The sequence below is a fragment of the Lytechinus pictus genome, chromosome 19 (assembly GCF_037042905.1).
Source record: "Lytechinus pictus isolate F3 Inbred chromosome 19, Lp3.0, whole genome shotgun sequence".
NCBI classification, from domain to species: domain Eukaryota; kingdom Metazoa; phylum Echinodermata; class Echinoidea; order Temnopleuroida; family Toxopneustidae; genus Lytechinus; species Lytechinus pictus.
In genome coordinates this window covers 13,116,188-13,134,403 of record NC_087263.1, presented here as the reverse complement: position 1 = coordinate 13,134,403, position 18,216 = coordinate 13,116,188, and the positions used below count along the sequence as shown (strand labels likewise).

The following is an 18,216-nucleotide window of genomic DNA, read 5'->3' as shown; positions in this document are numbered from 1 at the left end:
ATTTTAAAACATGTCCTGATAGATCGCACACCCATCTGAGATGTTTGTGACTTCTATTGTTTTATTTACGTTTCCAACATCGTCGAGAAAAGACGTATTTAATATTTTTAACGGACAACAAGGGATCAAAACGAAAGGTATATCAAATATATTTTAACTTGTTGACCCCTCGAAAAATATGTATCACCAATAAATATGAGATGCTACCAACTTCTATTTTGTTTTATCGACGTTTCCAACTTTTTCGAGAAAATGCATCTTTAATATTTCTTTACGGAGAACAGGGGATCATAACGGAAGGTATATCAAATCTATTTGAACTTGTTGACCCCTAAAAACAGCTTTAAAACATGTTGTGATAGATCGCACACCCATCTGAGATGTTTGTGACTTCTATTCTGTTTTATTTACGTTTCCAACATCGTCGAGAAAAGACGTATTTAATATTTCTTAACGGAGAACAAGGGATCATAACGAAAGGTATATCAAATATATTTTAACTTGTTGACACCTAAAATCAATTTTAAAACATGTCCTGATAGATCGCAAACTATTCTGAGATGTTTGTGACTTCTATTTTGTTTTACTTTCCTTTCGTCAATTACATTTCGTCATGGAGAACGGGGGTTCATAACGAAAGGTATACAAAATATATTTTCACTCGTTCGCCCCTCAAAACAATTTAAAAGCATGTCCTAATCCGCCACCGTTTTGCTTGCGCGACTCTCGTAAACACGGATTTTTTTTTTTTAATTGGTACTTTGTACAGGAAGCTAGCCCCAGGCATCCCCTATTCCCCCCTCTCGTAGATCCGCCCGCACCTCACGCGCTGCATTCGCTGCAAAGCTTCGCTGCAAATGTTGATCCGACGTGCACGCCGAACACTGACCTCATTTTATGTGAAGTGTACGCTGGCGCGCTGTGTGTGTGTGTATATGTGAACCTGCACTATTCAGTGTATTCTCGTGCGACGCTCCGGCGGATTAGCCAATAGCGATCGAGATAATAATTGCCCCGTTCCCCAGCGTGTACGGATTATGCAAATTAGCTTTAATGTAGAATATAACGGTACTTCGTACTAATCTCTTGGAACTCCTTTGCACACTCTCATTATGGAACAATGGCTATGCACGCGTTGGAACGCATTTGGGGTTTTGACGCCTCGCCTTAGTTTATACATAAATTGGGCGAGTTGGAAAAGATATAAATCATTCACTTTAAGAATATTATTTTGGAAAAAAAGGACATCAGTGTGTGATCTGAAATGAGTTTGAAAAATTATTCTAAGGGCCTTCTTCTGCAACAACAGTATCCTTTGTAATTGTGTTTGAATTGCACAACCCCATGCCAAAATGCCATAATTAATGTATGGTAATATTAATGTATGATATAATGTAAGTAAAGTGTGAGATGGAAGAAAATATTTGAGTTTGTTAATAATTCCGATGTTTCTTGAAATTGTTTTGCATATATTATCAATGTGTGGTTTCCATGATAGCTTATTGTCAATAGTAACACCCAAGAATCTGGTTTGTGATACATTTTCAAGAACGGTGTTATCAAAAATGAGATTGTAAGGTAATGTATGTGTTTTGTTACTAAAAAGCATATAATTTGTCTTTTGTAGGTTAAGTGATAGTTTATTCGCCTTAATCCAGTCAGTTACATGTATGAGTTCAGAGTTTACAATTCTTACAAGTTGATTTGCGTTATCATGAGAAAAGAAAATATTCGAGTCGTCTGCAAACAGTATGAATGTTAGTAAATTTGAACTTTTTTTGATGTCATTGATGTAAGTAATAAAAAGAAGAGGGCCAAGTAAGCTACCCTGAGGTACTCCGCAAGTGATAGGAAGAGTAGAAGAAGTAGCGTTGTTAACTGATACGAATTGAGACCTATCTGTTAGGTAACTCCTGAACCACTCCAAGGCCTTCCCCCTAATACCATAAAAAGAAAGTTTATAAAGAAGTATTTCGTGGTTAATGGTATCGAAGGCCTTGGAGAAGTCCAGGAAAATACCAACAGTATGAAAACCTTTATCTATGGAAGTAGTGATTTTATCAATAAAAGACAGAATTGCATGTGAAGTACTATGATTTTCGCGAAACCCAAATTGTGAGTTAGAAAAGATATTATGCTTATCAAAAAAAGTACTTGTACGTGTATGTATAAGTTTTTCGAGAATTTTAGATAATGAGGTGAGTAATGATATAGGGCGGTAGTTAGAAACAAGTTGATTGTCGCCTTTTTTGTAAAGAGGGATGACTTTGGCTATTTTCATGAGATTAGGTACTTTCCCTGTGTTCATAGAAATATTTAATATGTGCACCAAAGGATCGACGATAGTTAAAATAATTTTCTTGAGTAGGAAGTTAGGAATGCTATCGAAACCTGGGCTCTTCTTAGAGTGCAGATTGTTAAAAATATTAATAATTTCTCCTGTGTTGGTAGGATTAAAAAATATAGAGTTAGGGTTTGGGTTGTCAAGAAAACTGTTAAATGATTTATGTGTTAATGGGATTTTGCTTGCCAGATTGTTGCCAATATTGGAAAAATATGAATTAAACTCATTTGCTATTAAGTTGTTGTCATCGATGATTGTATTGTGTGTTTTTATTTTTGATATAGTGGAACTTTTTTTCTTTTTGTTTAACGCACCATTTATAATTTTCCAAGTATTTCTCATATCATTTTTGTGCAAATCAAGTTGGGAGGTATAATATTCTTTTTTGGCAATACGAAGTAAAGAAGTAAGTGTGTTTTTATATGATGTATATTTAGAACGGGATTTGTCGCTTAGTTTGGATATGTATTTATAGTATAAATTGTTCTTTCGGTTGATTGATCTCAAAAGTGATTTAGTAATTCAAGGGTGGAGTGGGACCTTTTTATAATTTGATTTTCTGTTGATAGTAAAAGGAACGTGAGTATCTAGAGAATATGTTAACTTGGAAATGAAGAAGTTGTATGCGTCATCAACGTCTGTGGATTCAAAAACACTCGACCAGTCTGTTGTATTTAAGTCATTAATTAGATTGTTTATATTGTCATCAGTTATTTTTCTAAATGGAGTATTGAATGTTTCTTTCATTGTAGCTTTATTTGTAGATAACCTAGCAAAAATGGGAAAGTGATCAGTGATGTCACTAATGATAATGCCGGCTTTGGGGATTTGTTGAGATATATTGCTAAAAATGTTGTCAATTAAAGTGGCCGAGTTATTTGTAACTCTTGTCGGTTTAGTGATAAGTGGTAAAAAAGAATAGGAAAGAAACATTTCAAGAAACTCCTGAGAGGTACTGTTAGAATTGCAATTTACTAAGTTGATATTGAAGTCACCCATGAAGAAACAATCTTTATTTTTCAAAACAGGATTTAATAAAATTTCATTGAGAGATTCTAAAAATGCGTTGGTATTTGATTGAGGAGGTCTATAAAATACACCCAGTATTAAGTTTTTGCCTTTGGGGTTTGTGACTTCAACAAACAGGGTTTCTAAAACGTCGTTTGATATGGTTATATTAGCTATAGGAGTATAATCGTATTGTTGTGGTATGTACAGAGCGACACCACCTCCAGGTCTTTGCGTTCTATTATTAACAATTAAATCAAAATCAGGGAGTGTGAAGAGGGAACATGGATTATCAGAGAACCATGTTTCAGTTAAACCAATAAATGAAGATTTCGGAAACCGGTTGTTATCTAGGAATAATTTAAGTTTATCAAAATTTTTACCGGCACTTCGAATATTTAAATGGAGAAGATAAAAACTTTCGCTTGTGTTGTCTGATGTAATAGATGATTTGAAATGTTGTTCTGTGAAATAATGTGATGTAGAGAGCTGTCCAAATTGATCATTTGCATCAAAGTTGTAATTAAGATTGGTTGTATTATTGTCCATAAAATTTCGTATGTGTGTATCGTAATTGGAATTATGATTATCTAATGTGTGAGTAGCGCCATGTTGCGCCGAGAGAGACAACAAGTCGTCGTTGTTTAAAGAACTAAATGGAAACCTAGTAAAATCCATCATTAGCAGAGGAGAGTGGGTTTGTGGTAAACCTCAGTGAAACAATGCACTATGCTGTATACCTGTTCCTGAGTATGTGTGAAAAAAAGAAAGAAAAAAATAATAAGTGTGTGTTGACGAAAGGGTATTAAGAAGAGAAAAAGTAAAATAGAAGAAGTAATATAAGAAAGAAAAAAACAGGGAGAATGAAAACTAATATAAAATGTAATGACCTTGTGCAGTGCAAAGTATGAAGGGGTGGTGTTGAAACTATAGAGAAAATGTAAATACTGAAACAAAAACAAAATAAACTTCCTTGGTGAAGTGCTAAGAGTAATTGAGAATATATATATACTAGTATATGTATATATATAGGTAAGTAAACAAACAAAAATATAAACAGAACGTATGAAAGCAAAATAAAGGAAATAAAAGGACAACAGATATTCATTCTGTATCCGTCTCTCCTGAAGCGTTACATATATTTTTAAAAGGTCATATCAAATGAGGATAACTAAATAGTAATGATAGCAAACTTAATATAATGTCGGATTTATACCTGTGTGATCGATAGAAGTATGCAAAGATCGATCAATATAGTCTAGAACGAATACATGTCGTGATATGTATATATACAAAAAAAGAGGACTCTGCATTTAACATGATTAACGAGAGTCACGTTTAAGTTCGAAGAATGATTCAAACTTTTACAAGACAGACAAACGATAGACCGTATATAGCTGCGTGCAACAAAGTCTGGATTTACGACACGCAGTAAACGCTTGAGTGGTTGAGTGCGGACACAATAATAACTTACTTGTGATGCCAATGGATGTGAACATCCTATTGTTTCTTTTATGTCTTAAACAGGTTGAGGATTTTTTTTATTAAGAAATGCATATACAGTATAAAAGAACCTAACCAAAATAGACATGGTTAAATAAATTATTTTTCAAACATAATGTAGAAGAGCAAAAGCACTTTAATTTTGAAACATCCAACCGTTTTCTTGAGTGCCAGATTGAAAATAGTATAGGGATTTATTTTTTTTTTGTACAGAGATTGTTCATGCTTAATAATGCAGGAATGGATAGCCAGTGGAGAATGTGGATGAACGTAATACACTCTACAATAATAAATTACATTGATATATTACAGGCTTCGAGTAATATAAGATTGGATGGAAAGTGTAAAGCCTGGTCATGCAATGTAGAGTAGCGGAGATAAAGGCCTAAAATGAGCACATTTGATTTTAATGCGAAACACTACTGTATTGCCAGAAAAAAAAGGTTAATAGTAGAAAAACATAGACGTACAAACTGCATGTAGCTCCAGGGACAATTTTGCTTTGGGAATAAAATATCCGAGAATTAATGTTAATGCAAGAACGTGTACATGTATTTACATTATACATATAAACAATTAGCAATTAGCATTATTGTTTGGATGGATATGTCCATCTACATGTCTTCATATTTTAAAAAATATTTTGTGTGGACCTAACCCCTTTTGCAACTAAACTGAAATGGACCTAACCCTTTTTGAAAAAAAAGGGATTTTTCTTTGCCATTTTAGTTCACTTTTTAGTAGGAATCTCAACTTTTCTTTGGTACAGTGTATCATATAGAGCTACTAAAAATCTATACATTGAGACAAAAAAAAATCAAATTTGATGAAAAATGGACCTAACCCCTTTTGCAAGTGAGCTCTTCAAATGTATCACCGTTTTGTTATCCACATACTCTTTAGTCATTTACATTTTACATCGTACATGTATGCCAGCAAACTGTTGATAGACTCAACTGAATGCTACATGGACATGAGTTTATTTTCAATTGGTCTAAATGCGAATTTGTCCAATTACCAGCTTGTCTAATATAGTTTGGTCTAGCATCAGTTCGTCCACTATCCACAGGATCTAATTGCCATTTTGTCCACCCACCATTTCGTCTAATAACCAGTTGGTCCAATGGCCATGTAGTCCATATACCATTTGGCCTAATGGTCTAAGTGTTAATTGGGCGAAATGAATGAAAAGGAAATGGGTATAAGACCAACTGGTTATGTGACAAACTGGTTATGTGACAAAATGTTCCTAGACGAACTGGTGATTAGATAAAGTGATTAGTGGACAAAATGGTTATTGGACCAGATGGTTGTTAGACGAGATGTTGATGGACAGAATGGCATTAGACTAAATGCAGATAGACCATGTGATGAGTGGACGAGTTAATAGCAATAGACAAATTGGCAATTTACCTTGAAGATGTAACTGTAAGATAGGATTCATATGTTTGCAATAAAACTTTGTGTTGTGTGTATATTGTATGATGTTTATAAATCATTAACCAGCTTAAGATTTTAATCTTTTCCTATTCTTATCAATCTTAGAGACATGTGCAGTTCTGAATGGTAACCTGAACTCATCTCTTGGTCCTCAGATCAGACCTGAGAAGCCTTTACTTCAGAAACTGTTAGCCCAGTCTTCTTTGCCTTCAGCTCCACCCTGGCCTAGAGATGTTGAATGTAAGCAACATGGAAGTTTGATTCCAGACCACAATTTTGTTCATAATTGTGTGTGTGTGTGGGGGGGGGGGGGACCATATTGATTGTCAACCATTGAAACCAATAACACCAAAACTGCCATGCAGAATGTCCTAATGAAATATATAAAGCAAAGTAAAAAATAAAAAGTACCTTCTGTCTCTTTGCCAACAACATCAGCACACTCCCTCCCTTTATGTCCAAAGAAGAAGGTGAAGCAAAAATATTGACGAGATGATGGAGAAAATAAAGCAGGAGCTGTTTCATGTCCATAACTTTTAATCTACAGGGAGAGAGAGAGAGAGAGAGAGAGAGAGAGAGAGAAGGGGGGGGGGGGGGCGACGGAGGGTGACGCAACATTTGCTCCAACGACAAATTGCTCCGGGCTTTATTTTGTCTAAGATGTTGAGTTATACCTTGGTCACATTTGTTCTACGGCGGCCGTACGGCGAGTCGAAAACAGTCGTTTTATTCATTTTTATTCAAACCACCTATATGTAGCTGGTACCAAAAAAATGTTAAAACGGCTGTTTTCGACTCGCCGTACGGCCGCCGTAGAACAAATGTGACCAAGGTATTAGGGTTAAGGTTGCAACAGGGTTTTATGTTAGGTTTCGGAAAGAGTGTAGTGTTTTTGGGATGAACTTGGCCATTCCATTAGTATTTGGAATCTACCCTGGAGTAATTGTTGCCGGAGCAAATGTCATGGAACCAGAGGAAGAGATGTGTGTCTCATATAAAAGGGACATCAAATAGGCAGTCATTTCCATTTCACATTTCATTATATGTCATTTCAAAACGTCTTTACTTTCAGCTCTCTTTGATGTTGAGGCCATCAGGTCATCTGGTCTACCACTCTTTAAACCAAGGTAAGGCCCTGTGATGAGCATTTAAAGGACCTTTGCAGACAAGTGTTTGTAACATAATTTCAATGAGAATGAACCTTAAGTGCCTATAACATGTTATGAGCGCTTAAAGGACCATTTCAGACAAGTGTTTGTAACATAATTTCAATGAGAATGAACCTAAGTGCTATAACATTTTATGAGCGCTTAAAGGACCATTTCAGACAAGTGTTTGTAACAATTTCAATGAGAATGAACCTCAAGTGCCTATAACATTTTATCAATGGCAGGTGAGTGTCCTTCAGACTAGTGTTTGTAACATCCAGAGCTTTCAGACAAGTGTTTGTAGTAACATATTGAGAATCGAGAGCCTTTCAAACAACTGTGTGTAACATCAACGGCAATCGGGAGCTTTTCATACAAGTTCGTCACATAATTTTAATTCCAATCAAAAGCCTTTCAACCAAGTATTTGTAACATAACTTCTATGAAAACCTAGTCTTTCAAAAACGTGTTTGTAATATATTATCAGTGGTAACCTAAAGTCTTTAAAGTAAGTATTTATGATATACAAATGATGCATGCACATAAGTTAGTTATGCGATCTATCCTCACTTGAGTTAAGGCTCTGTTCAATCCATTGCATGAGGCCGTTAGACTGAGTGCAATGAGTTGAACACAGCCTCAACAATTCTTAAGTGATCCCTGCGTACCCTTTCCTTGCCCCTTTGAATTCTTAGTTCCAGCCCGTATTTCATTCTCGTATATAGGATCCCAGCTCTGGTCTACCACAAGCAGACCTTCTTAGCCTTCAGCGAGGCCAGATTCGATGGCCTCAAGGACTACGGGAATATCATGATGGTGGTTAGGAGGGGGCTTGTCCAGGGCCGAGAGATTAGCTGGGGGCAGATTAAGCTCCTAGTTAATCTGCCAACTTTCAGGTACATGTAGATTTGTTTATTATTACGTTCATGTATGTATTTTTGATTGATTGATTCATGTGTGTATTTTTGATTGATTGATAGATTGATTGATTGATTGATTAATTCATTCATTCATTCTCTCATTCATTAATTTATTTTGATTAATTTTTTCTTTACATTTTATTTTTTTGATTTATAAAATTTATTTGTTTATTTTATTTATCTATCCATCCATCCATCCATCTATCCATCCATTATTAGTGTGAAAGCCTGTCTTTAGTTTTGGTAAATCCCCCAAAAGAGCATGTCACTATTTCCCTTCGTTACAAGATTATGTTCCCCCAAACAGTTATGCCGTGAAGGATATAAACTAAAATTGTATTTTATATTAAAGATAGATTTATTGATTTATCATCACATAAATGAGTAAAGTAAGTGCTCAAACAGCAATTTTAAATAAATGAAAATAAACATCACCGTGAGGGGGCATAGATTTGAACGGCAAGAAATATTCCATATTTAAATTCTCATGGGTAAAAAAATTCATTCAATCACTATTACGCATTTGTAATATTGCAATGTTCAATGATACTTTAGTTTTTTATATTTGAATTATGTTGTATTTCATGATTGCTATTTTCTTTTATATGAACAGAATAAACAATCCAAGTCCAATCGTTGACCGGGTGAACGATGCAATCGTCCTGGTTTTTGCTGCTTTTCCGACGGAACTCTCTTTTCAAGATATGATGGCCTTTCCTAGGTTCCCCATGTCAAAACTGTTTGTTATGAAGGTGAGATTTTGAGAAGTAACAATGGGTGATTTCATGTTCAGCGTTGACCTTTTGGTGTTGGTGTTAGGTCAATTTTACACGATTATAACACCAAACACAAAACGAAAATGGTCCCGAAAAGTCACTTACTAGTTATTGAGATGTCCATAATGTGATCTGGATCAGGGGAGCGTTTCATGAAAGGACTTGTCAGACGTTTCATCCGACAAGTCTTGTTTTATCAGACAGTTACCATAGTAACAGTGCGTCTTAGCCAATCAAAATCAAGGAAAGATGTCAGATCTGAAAACTTGTCAGACAAAAATGTTGATGAAACGCTCTCCTGTTTTACAACTCTGAATAAGCTTTGGAGCTAAGTTAAGCAATCCAAATTTCAACACCAAGGCCAACACCGGACTTGAAATCACCCATTGATGTGATACAGGGGTCCGTATTCTCATTACGTCAAACCCCCGTTTGGAGAAAGACCGCAGTTCAGATTGCAAACTGCGGTTCTATACCCCATTTTGCGTTTGTAAATCCCAAAATCATTTCCAAGCCCAGGGGGCCGTTTCATAAAGCTGCTCGTAAGTTAAGAGCGACTTTAAGAACGACTGGTGATCCTTTCTCGCGCGCTAGATCTTCGCCAATGGTGTGTACCATTTACCGCAAGACAGGATCACCAGTCGCTTTTTATTTACGAACAGCTTTATGAAACACCCGCCTGATCAATCCCGCTAGGCCAGGTAATCCCCGCTGTCTCAATTTTACCTCCACAGGCCAGATTATGAGCGTTGAGCCAAGGACGAAATGATAAACAACAGCTGTGCTATTACGTAAGACTTCTCTGCCTGTAGTAGGACCTTCGGAATGAAATTATTGTATTCGATATTTAATCACGTTTTCAAATGCATATTGTATTCAGAAATCCAATGTTAGTCCATTTTCAAGTTCGAACGAAGAAAATCGACCTCGAAATAAGGAAAGTAAGTGAATTAAAATGACGGCATGCTTTGCTCGGGCTGTTGTGTTATCTTCGGACCAGAAACAGGTGTTTTGATACTTAAATTGCTTGCTTGGGGCAGTTATGGTTTGTCGTACTTGGAGAAGAGAATTGATTGAGGGAATCTGGGGTATAGTGTTTTCAAATGAAAGGTTTTCGTCATGGAACTCGGGTTTAAAGTTAACCCTGGTTTAAAGTTGTAGTTAAACTATGGAGAGCCAATTGGGGCACAAATCTCTATTAGTACATGCTTAATTTATTAACTTTAATGACACTCGAATCATTTATAACTGTCTCAGAATGATAACTGAAATATGTTCTTCATTATGAAAGTAAAGGGAAACAAAATAGTAAATATAAGAAATACACATTATAAGCAGAATTTTCAAGATTTTGGCTCCCCATACTTTAGCACAGAGGTAGACCATGGTCTAAGTTAAACCTGACTTAAGAATACGGGTATTTTGCCATTATGTTTTAGGTCAACCAAGGTCCCATCAAACGCAGATTAGCAATTGATCTTGCGCTTGATTTTCACGATTAACTGTACACTCACATAGTCAATGCAATCAATTGTAAAAAGATATTCTAAGATGATTGCTATTAGCTTTGTGTTACGGGCCCCAGGTGTGGTCATTTCATAAAGCTCTTCATTAGTTGAATTGAGTTGAATTTAATGTGGAGAAGGTTTACGGTTCACCATGTGTAATGTGAAAAAGGGAAGGAAATACAGGCAGAAAGATTGAAATGGAAAGACGAGAAAAGATGAAAAGAGGAAATTAGAAGTATTCTTTTCTTGAAAGTGAGTGAAGTCATGGAAAGGACTGTAAACCAGATGAGATGAGCTGAATATGGCTAGAGTAGCGATGGTTTGAGTAGAAGCAGGATGAATTGAAGAGAGGTTACTCAACGTTTTGGGCAGGTTGACTGTCCGCCTTAAACTTTTACATCAGGCTACATACTGTGTGTTTATGTATACATAAAAAATTGCATAATAAAAAAAAGCATTTTAAGAATAATTAGGTATATATCAGATACGGAATGTAAAAAAGCCTGAATAGAAAGCAAAGCGTATTGAAAATTAGGCGCTCATTAGGAGAAATATACTAGTATTAAAAAGTGATTATAGTACACGATATGATGTGAAATGGAATAAATGTCTGTAATACATATTACACAAAAAAGGAGAAGGAAACAAACGAAGAGAGAATAGACTAAAAACAAAAAAGAAAATAAAAAGCAAAATTACATGCATTCACGTGTTTTTCTTCAATTGCCCCTTCCCCTTGGAATAAGCTACCATCTTACATTCATAATGCCAAGTCTGTGAATCAGTTCAAAACCCTACTCAAAACCTACCTGTTTAATAGATGATTCACAGTTGTGGGTCGGTGAATAGGAGGTGCACACCAGTTTTGATTATTAGTATTAGTTGCATTAGCTGTGTCATTTTCCCCTTCCATATTTTTTTTTCATTTCTTTTCTTTTAATCCCAAGTATAAACCTTAAACAGAACACAGTGTGCTTAGAAACACCTGTAGTAAGCTTCTTTTAAATGTTATGTATTATTATTATTATTAAAGCATACAAATTGTACGATCAATCGCTATTAAAGCATTGTTTCTGGGCTCTGGAATACTCTGTATCAGATCACCCTGTATTGTATTTCAGGGCCCCGTCTCACAAAAGCGTTACGATTGATCCAATCAATCTCAACTGTATGGAAGTCCATCAATACCCCAGTTTTTTATTCAGGAAATTAGCTCAATGTCCCTTGTGAACAAAGAGAAGCACAGCAAATTGTCAAGACAATGATGAATGTATGAGTGTACGTCATATCTAGAAAATATTTTAAACAAACATGCAGTTTAGATGTTGACGTTGCTGGCTTTCTATAGTTGTTGTGGTTGATCGGATGAATCGCAACTCTTTGTAAGACGGACGCGACCTTGGGGCTGTTTCACCAAGCTTTCTGTGAGTTGCAAATGGCATCACGCAAGACTGATGTTCCTTTTGCGAGACAATACGTCCCTAAGCTGTGCATATCTTTACCAAGAGATTTATGAACACCACCCTATACCATGCTAAATTAATGTTGTACTTAATTATTATAACATTATTATCAGATCGTCTTATTGTAACATATCTCACTGTCTTCCTTATTTTCAGACGTATGACCTGGGCGAGACCTGGACTACTCATGAAGACATCTCTCACCAGACCATCCTGAAGATGTTCCCTGTTCCTGTTCTAATGGTTCCAGGTAAGGAAATCTTGGCCCTCCTAATAACCCCGGAAATGGAGCCATTTGACGGGTAGAGAGGAAATTCATCATAGATTTCTTCTATAAAGGCCGTGTCACATTGTGCCGTGCAAGTTTTGCGTTTGACTTGCGGGTGAGAATTTTTGCTACCCGCGAGTTGCCCGCATTGACCGTATTTCACATGAAGTTGCCCCGCAGAAGTGCACGCAAGTCTGATTTGCACGCAGACAATTTTTGAACATGCTCAAAACTTTGTTGCGGTTGAGATGCGGATGATTGCCGGCAACTCACCCACAAGGCTTGCACGGAACGATGTGACGGGGCCTTTATGTAACTGTGTTCAAGGACCATTATGATAGAAAACTCATTATTGTTATTTGAATTGAATTTGATTTGAATTTATTGGTTTATTTCATTTCTATATCAATATTTCAACATACAAATCAGAAATATATATATATACAAATCAATTATAAAAAAAACATCAAAAATATGAGCTTACTCTTGCAAATTGTAATAACATTGCGAGCAAAGTACAATAAACTATATAATAAACTATAAAATAAACTAATATCATTTCCTAAGATTAAGTAAGAGTATGAATAGTTGTATATATGCTTAAAAAAAGAAGAGAAGTGAAAAAAAGGTTCCATGACATTTGGTTTGGCGACAATTGCTCCGCTGCATATTCCACATATTAATGGAATGATCAACTACAACCCTGGATTTAACACTATACCCTATCCTAAACCTAACATAAAACCCTATTCTAACCCATATCATAGAAAAAATAGATCTTGGAGCAGTTGTCGCCGGAGAAAATGTTGTGTCACCAAAAAAAAGACCAACTAAGAAATGAGGCTTGTATAACGCTGATCTCTCGTACAGAACGCAAATATGAAAGGATTGTGAATAAGTGATAAGAGAGTGTAAGAATTATAGAATCATATCTCATTTCAGGTCCGGGGCACAGTATCCAGCTGAAGTGTGGCCGTCTCGTGGTTCCTTGTAATTACTTTACACAAGACAAGAGGGGGAGTGAGTATTGTCTTAAAACCCTACAATCACTTTTGTCTCGATAAAGCAGAAAACAGAGATAAAAATATTGATTAAGATTATGTAAAAATTCATTGAAGGATTAAAAAAGTTACATTTATGTAATATCAGTGTTTTGTGAGTGTTGTGAGAAGCCCCATTGTACATGTATATGGTATGGAATTCCATGCCTAGTGGGAATTTCTGAGAAACTGTTTAATCATGCACATTATTTCACATCTGCTTCTATTGAGAGACTAGATGCAATCATCCTAAACCGTTTATTATTGAAAAATGTCAATTCAACATGTATAGTATAACAAGAAATCTTGGAGGGGGAGGGAGCTTGCCAGGCAAGAAATTATATTTTATATTTTCGGGGGGGGGGGGGGGATACTTTTCGCAACTTACTGCCTAAATCTGTAACATTGGATTAGCTTTAAAATTGCGATGAATGGGGATTTCCAGGGCTCTTTTGAGCACTTCGGTGGCTAAATTGCCCCCAGCCCCCATATAATTTTGTTCCCTGAAGCTTGCATGTGATGTTAAGGCATGGAACCAGGGGAGCATTTCATCAAGATTTTTGTCCGACAAGTTGTCATATCTGACATCTTTCCTTGATTTTGATTGGCTGTGAGGCACTGTTACTATGGTAACTGTCGGATAAAACGTCTGACAAGTCCTTTCATGAAACGCTCCCCTGGTGGTGAACTGTTGGTCGAAATATGGGTCAGTCGTGATTAGCATGATTTGTGGATTTTTTTCTTTAAAGTGACCAATATCATTAAACCTCTTATATTCATTTTTATCGTTGTTTCATGATATCACAACAGAATCACTACACGGTCTTTGCCAGAATTGCAGTAATTATAACCGAGTCATCTACAGTGACGACGGGGGTAACACCTGGACGATTGGTGGACGATCAAAATTTAAACGGGATTCCTTCCGCATTCCTATTCATCCTAATGAAGTAATGGTGAGTGTAGCACAAAGGTAATTCACACTAGTGCTGGGAGATATTTTGATATTATCAAAATTATGCCATATTGAAAAAATATTGAATATTCGATGATGGTTTTATGAATATGTTGATATATAATGATATGCCCAAAGTTTTGTGGTAGCACGATATGCCCCAAATATAGCTGATTATGAAAAGTTAATCCCTATTTACTGACCAGAAATGCTGCTCTATTTTGAAGCAACTCAGAGCTTTGTAAGTTGGAACCCGATTGCCCGCTTTTCATGAAAAAGTACTGAGGGAGTGGAGATTGTGCTTACACTGCATGAAGGCAAGCCAGGATCCAATGTTGGGGGGGGGGTAATAGTAGATCTGTGCTTTGAGATGTCTTTCTGTTGTGATAGCACTTTATGAATGCAGAAAATTATTTTTTATTTAAAGATAACAGTAAGAAAGTTTTGGAAATAAGATTGATTTATGGAATAAACTATGTTAAAGCCAGTGGGAATGTTGATTACGATACACTTATGAATGAGAATAATTTAAAATCACGAAAATAATCAGAGATTAGTTCTAGATTATTTAGAGTGTCATATCTGTAAAGCACAGCATGAAGAGATGTTCCACTTAAGTGTTGTATAAAAGCAGAATATTAATATTATTATTTACTGCACACCAAAATGCATCCATGGGACTACATACAAATTTTGGCCTGAGAATTTCCTTGATTTCTGTCAGATTATGAATATGGGCTCACAGCAATGTTCTTTCGCGTTTGATATTTTTATTATATCCTTATATCCTTTAAATGCCTTGAAAATAATTTGAATGATTTTGAATAGTTTGAATATTTTTTTCCATTGTGATTTTATTCATCTTTCCAACAGGCCGTAGAACTGGATAACGGTGTGGTAAGCCTGAATAGCAGGACACTCAATTTCCAGCAGACGAGGGCGGTCATCTACAGTTTTGACGGGGGTGCCACCCTGTCGGAGACCCAGCTGAAAGAGGAGCTTATCGAACCAGGTTGGAAGATTACCAATCAGGGGAAATCATCTCCTCGGGCTGCTGGCGGATGCCAGGTATGGTGATGATGATGACTGATGATGGTGAGGGTGATGATGACGATGATGGTGATGATGATGATGATGAAGATGATTATGATGATGATGATGATGATGAAGATGATGAAGGTGATGATGGTGATGATGATGATGATGATGATGAAGATGATGATGATGATAGTTATGATGAAGATGAGGATGATGACAATGATGATGGTGATGATGATGATGGTGATGATGATGATGATGATGCTGATGATGGAGATGATAATGATGCTGATTGTGATGATCATGATGATATTGGTGAAACTGGTGATAAGAATGATGATGATGATGGTGGTGGGGGTGCTGGTGGTGATGATGATAGGGATGATGAATGTGGTGAGGATAATTCGGATAATGGTGTTGATGATTGTGGTGAAGATAATGATTTTAGTGGTGATGATGAATAGTATGCATATCGAACAAGGGGGAGGCAATCGGGGAGACTGGCCTGACATTAGTCTGCAATCTTTTCATTCTAACATGAGACTTGCCTTGATCATTGACACGTATATTACAATTACCATCCTCACCAAAGATTTATTCCTGCAATCACTCATTTCACATCCTCTATTTCTCATTTCATCATATCAAGGCAAGCGTCATAGCATTCCCGAGACCCAAGGGCATCCGCATCGGTCAAGCCACGTGGGTCCTCCTCTCCAACCCCGCTGACCGCATCGAGCGACAGAACCTCGCCCTCCGCCTCAGCATCGACGGCTGCCAGTCGTGGTCGAAGCCCTTCAAGATCCACGACGTCTTCGCTGCGTACTCCGACATCGCCTACTTCGAGATGGTCGACGCAAACGGGACATCCCTCCCCCATCTTGCTCTCCTCTTCGAGGGCGGGATGAACGGGCCGTATGAGTATACTCGATTTAAGATTTTCACATTAGGACAGGTGTTGCAAGGTTTAATTACTAGCACACTGAATAGGTGACAGTGATCACTGTGCAATATGTAAATATGTATCTGTTGCTAATGCTAGACGTCCAAGCCAGCTTGCTGAATTTCATCTTGTACAGTCGAAGCTTAGTCATTTAAGTGCCATATGATATTTAGTGTACTATCAATATTAGTGTAACATTGATGCATGATTTGGGCCAAATCGCATTTCGTATGAATGCCATAATATCAGCCTGCAGTGCTTGCAGGCATGGTAATGTGCAGTGTTATCAACTTTTGAGTCTTACCTGAAGACTTTTCTGTTCCCCACTCCAACATTATTGCAAGAATAACTCAATTGTAGCATTACTAGGACAGTACTTGAACTGAATGATGATCCTAAGCACTGTTTGAAGACATTGAAATTTGTGAGATATTTCCTATTTTTGAGCAAGCGCCATGAGCGCCCAGCTGAGGCGGATACCGGCGCTATACAAGAACCCATCATCATCATCATCATCATCATTATGCCCCTAATGAAAAAGTGGAATATTATTATTTTCACTCCAATAGTATCATGTTTATGCATGATCGAAAGAAAAAAATGGGGCGTTGCCAGAAACTGGCAGTTAATTGCAAGTCAATTTTAGGTCCCAAAGTCAATTGAATTCATGCATTTCATTGCAAATTTGCAATTGAGTGATGGTCTGCTTCTTGTACAAACAAATATAAATTGATTTGCTTCAGTTGAAATTGATCTATCACTTGTAAATTTGCATCTGAAATTTGCAAATGATTGCAAATATTTTCTTGCAGTGCCCCCTTGGATGGATATTTAGCACGACGATGATGATGATGATGATCCCCAGAATACATGTAGGTATTGCTCCATATTTCTGTTATAAACATTCAAAGGCGCAGGCTCATCCAATTGAGCTCTTTACTACACATCTGCTGTATTAAGTGAGTTTTGAGGGATGATTTGAAGAGTTCAATACATGAATACAAACCTTAATTTATTTTTGCAATAACAGTTCTTTGGATTGAGGACCTTTGGCTAATGAACCTTAACCCTCAATCTCCCGGGGTATTTTGATTCTTGTCAATCCCGGGGGGGGGGGGGGCCATTATGGCCCCCCCTTAAGATCTCGGCCGCCGATTGCGCGAGCGACGCAAAAGTTTGCACACTGGTAGTGTGCGATGTAATCTACAAGGCTGTATGGTAAAATTTTCCAAAATAATGAGATTTTATTTTATATGAATTAATTATGCTAATTTATGCATAAATCATACTTTTTGCTATAATTCACTAAATAAAGCTCCTAGAATGCTAATTTTTGGTAAAAAAATTCTTTGTAGCAATCTTAACAATCGCAATTAAAAAAACTTCGGTTCGGAAATCAATTATTTATGTATTTTATTGTTTTATGAATTTCTTATGTATTTCTTAGTTTTTTTACTTTTTGTTTTTTATTGTTTTTTCAATGGAAATCATTCCAGACTTAGTTCTGATCATAAACAAGGCAAAATTAATTCAGTTTAATCAGTAAAAGTAGAAATAATGATACATTTATGAATTTTGGCTAAATACACAATTTGCATTGGATTTGTACATGAAATCACGTTTATGAGCAATTTTGGGTCTGACATGCACTTACATAATGTAGCGTAATGTCGTAACCGTGTACCCGGGCGTCACAAATTTGGTCTCAAAATTTGCGCGAGACTTGAAAGTAAAAAGTCAGTGAGCGGCGAGGTCAAAAAAATTTGCGCAGCAGATATATCGCGAAAATTGTCAAGGGGGGGGCCATTATGGCCCCCCCCCCCCGAGAGAATTAGGGTTAAGAATAACAAAATTTCAGAATA

The 18,216-nt window shown here is 36.6% G+C and overlaps 1 protein-coding gene across 1 annotated transcript; it reads left to right on the top strand.

Moving 5' to 3' along the window:
• Positions 1-5,688: 5,688 nt before the first annotated feature.
• LOC129282502 (sialidase-3-like) lies at positions 5,689-17,956 on the top strand. The gene is made up of 10 exons (XM_064114075.1): positions 5,689-5,710; positions 6,401-6,535; positions 7,368-7,422; positions 8,169-8,339; positions 8,977-9,115; positions 12,267-12,360; positions 13,321-13,398; positions 14,229-14,374; positions 15,247-15,441; positions 16,061-17,956. The coding sequence occupies exons 1-10, from the start codon at positions 5,689-5,691 to the stop codon at positions 16,403-16,405; spliced, it is 1,380 nt and encodes a 459-aa protein (XP_063970145.1). The 3' UTR covers positions 16,406-17,956.
• The last annotated feature ends 260 nt before the right edge of the window (positions 17,957-18,216 follow it).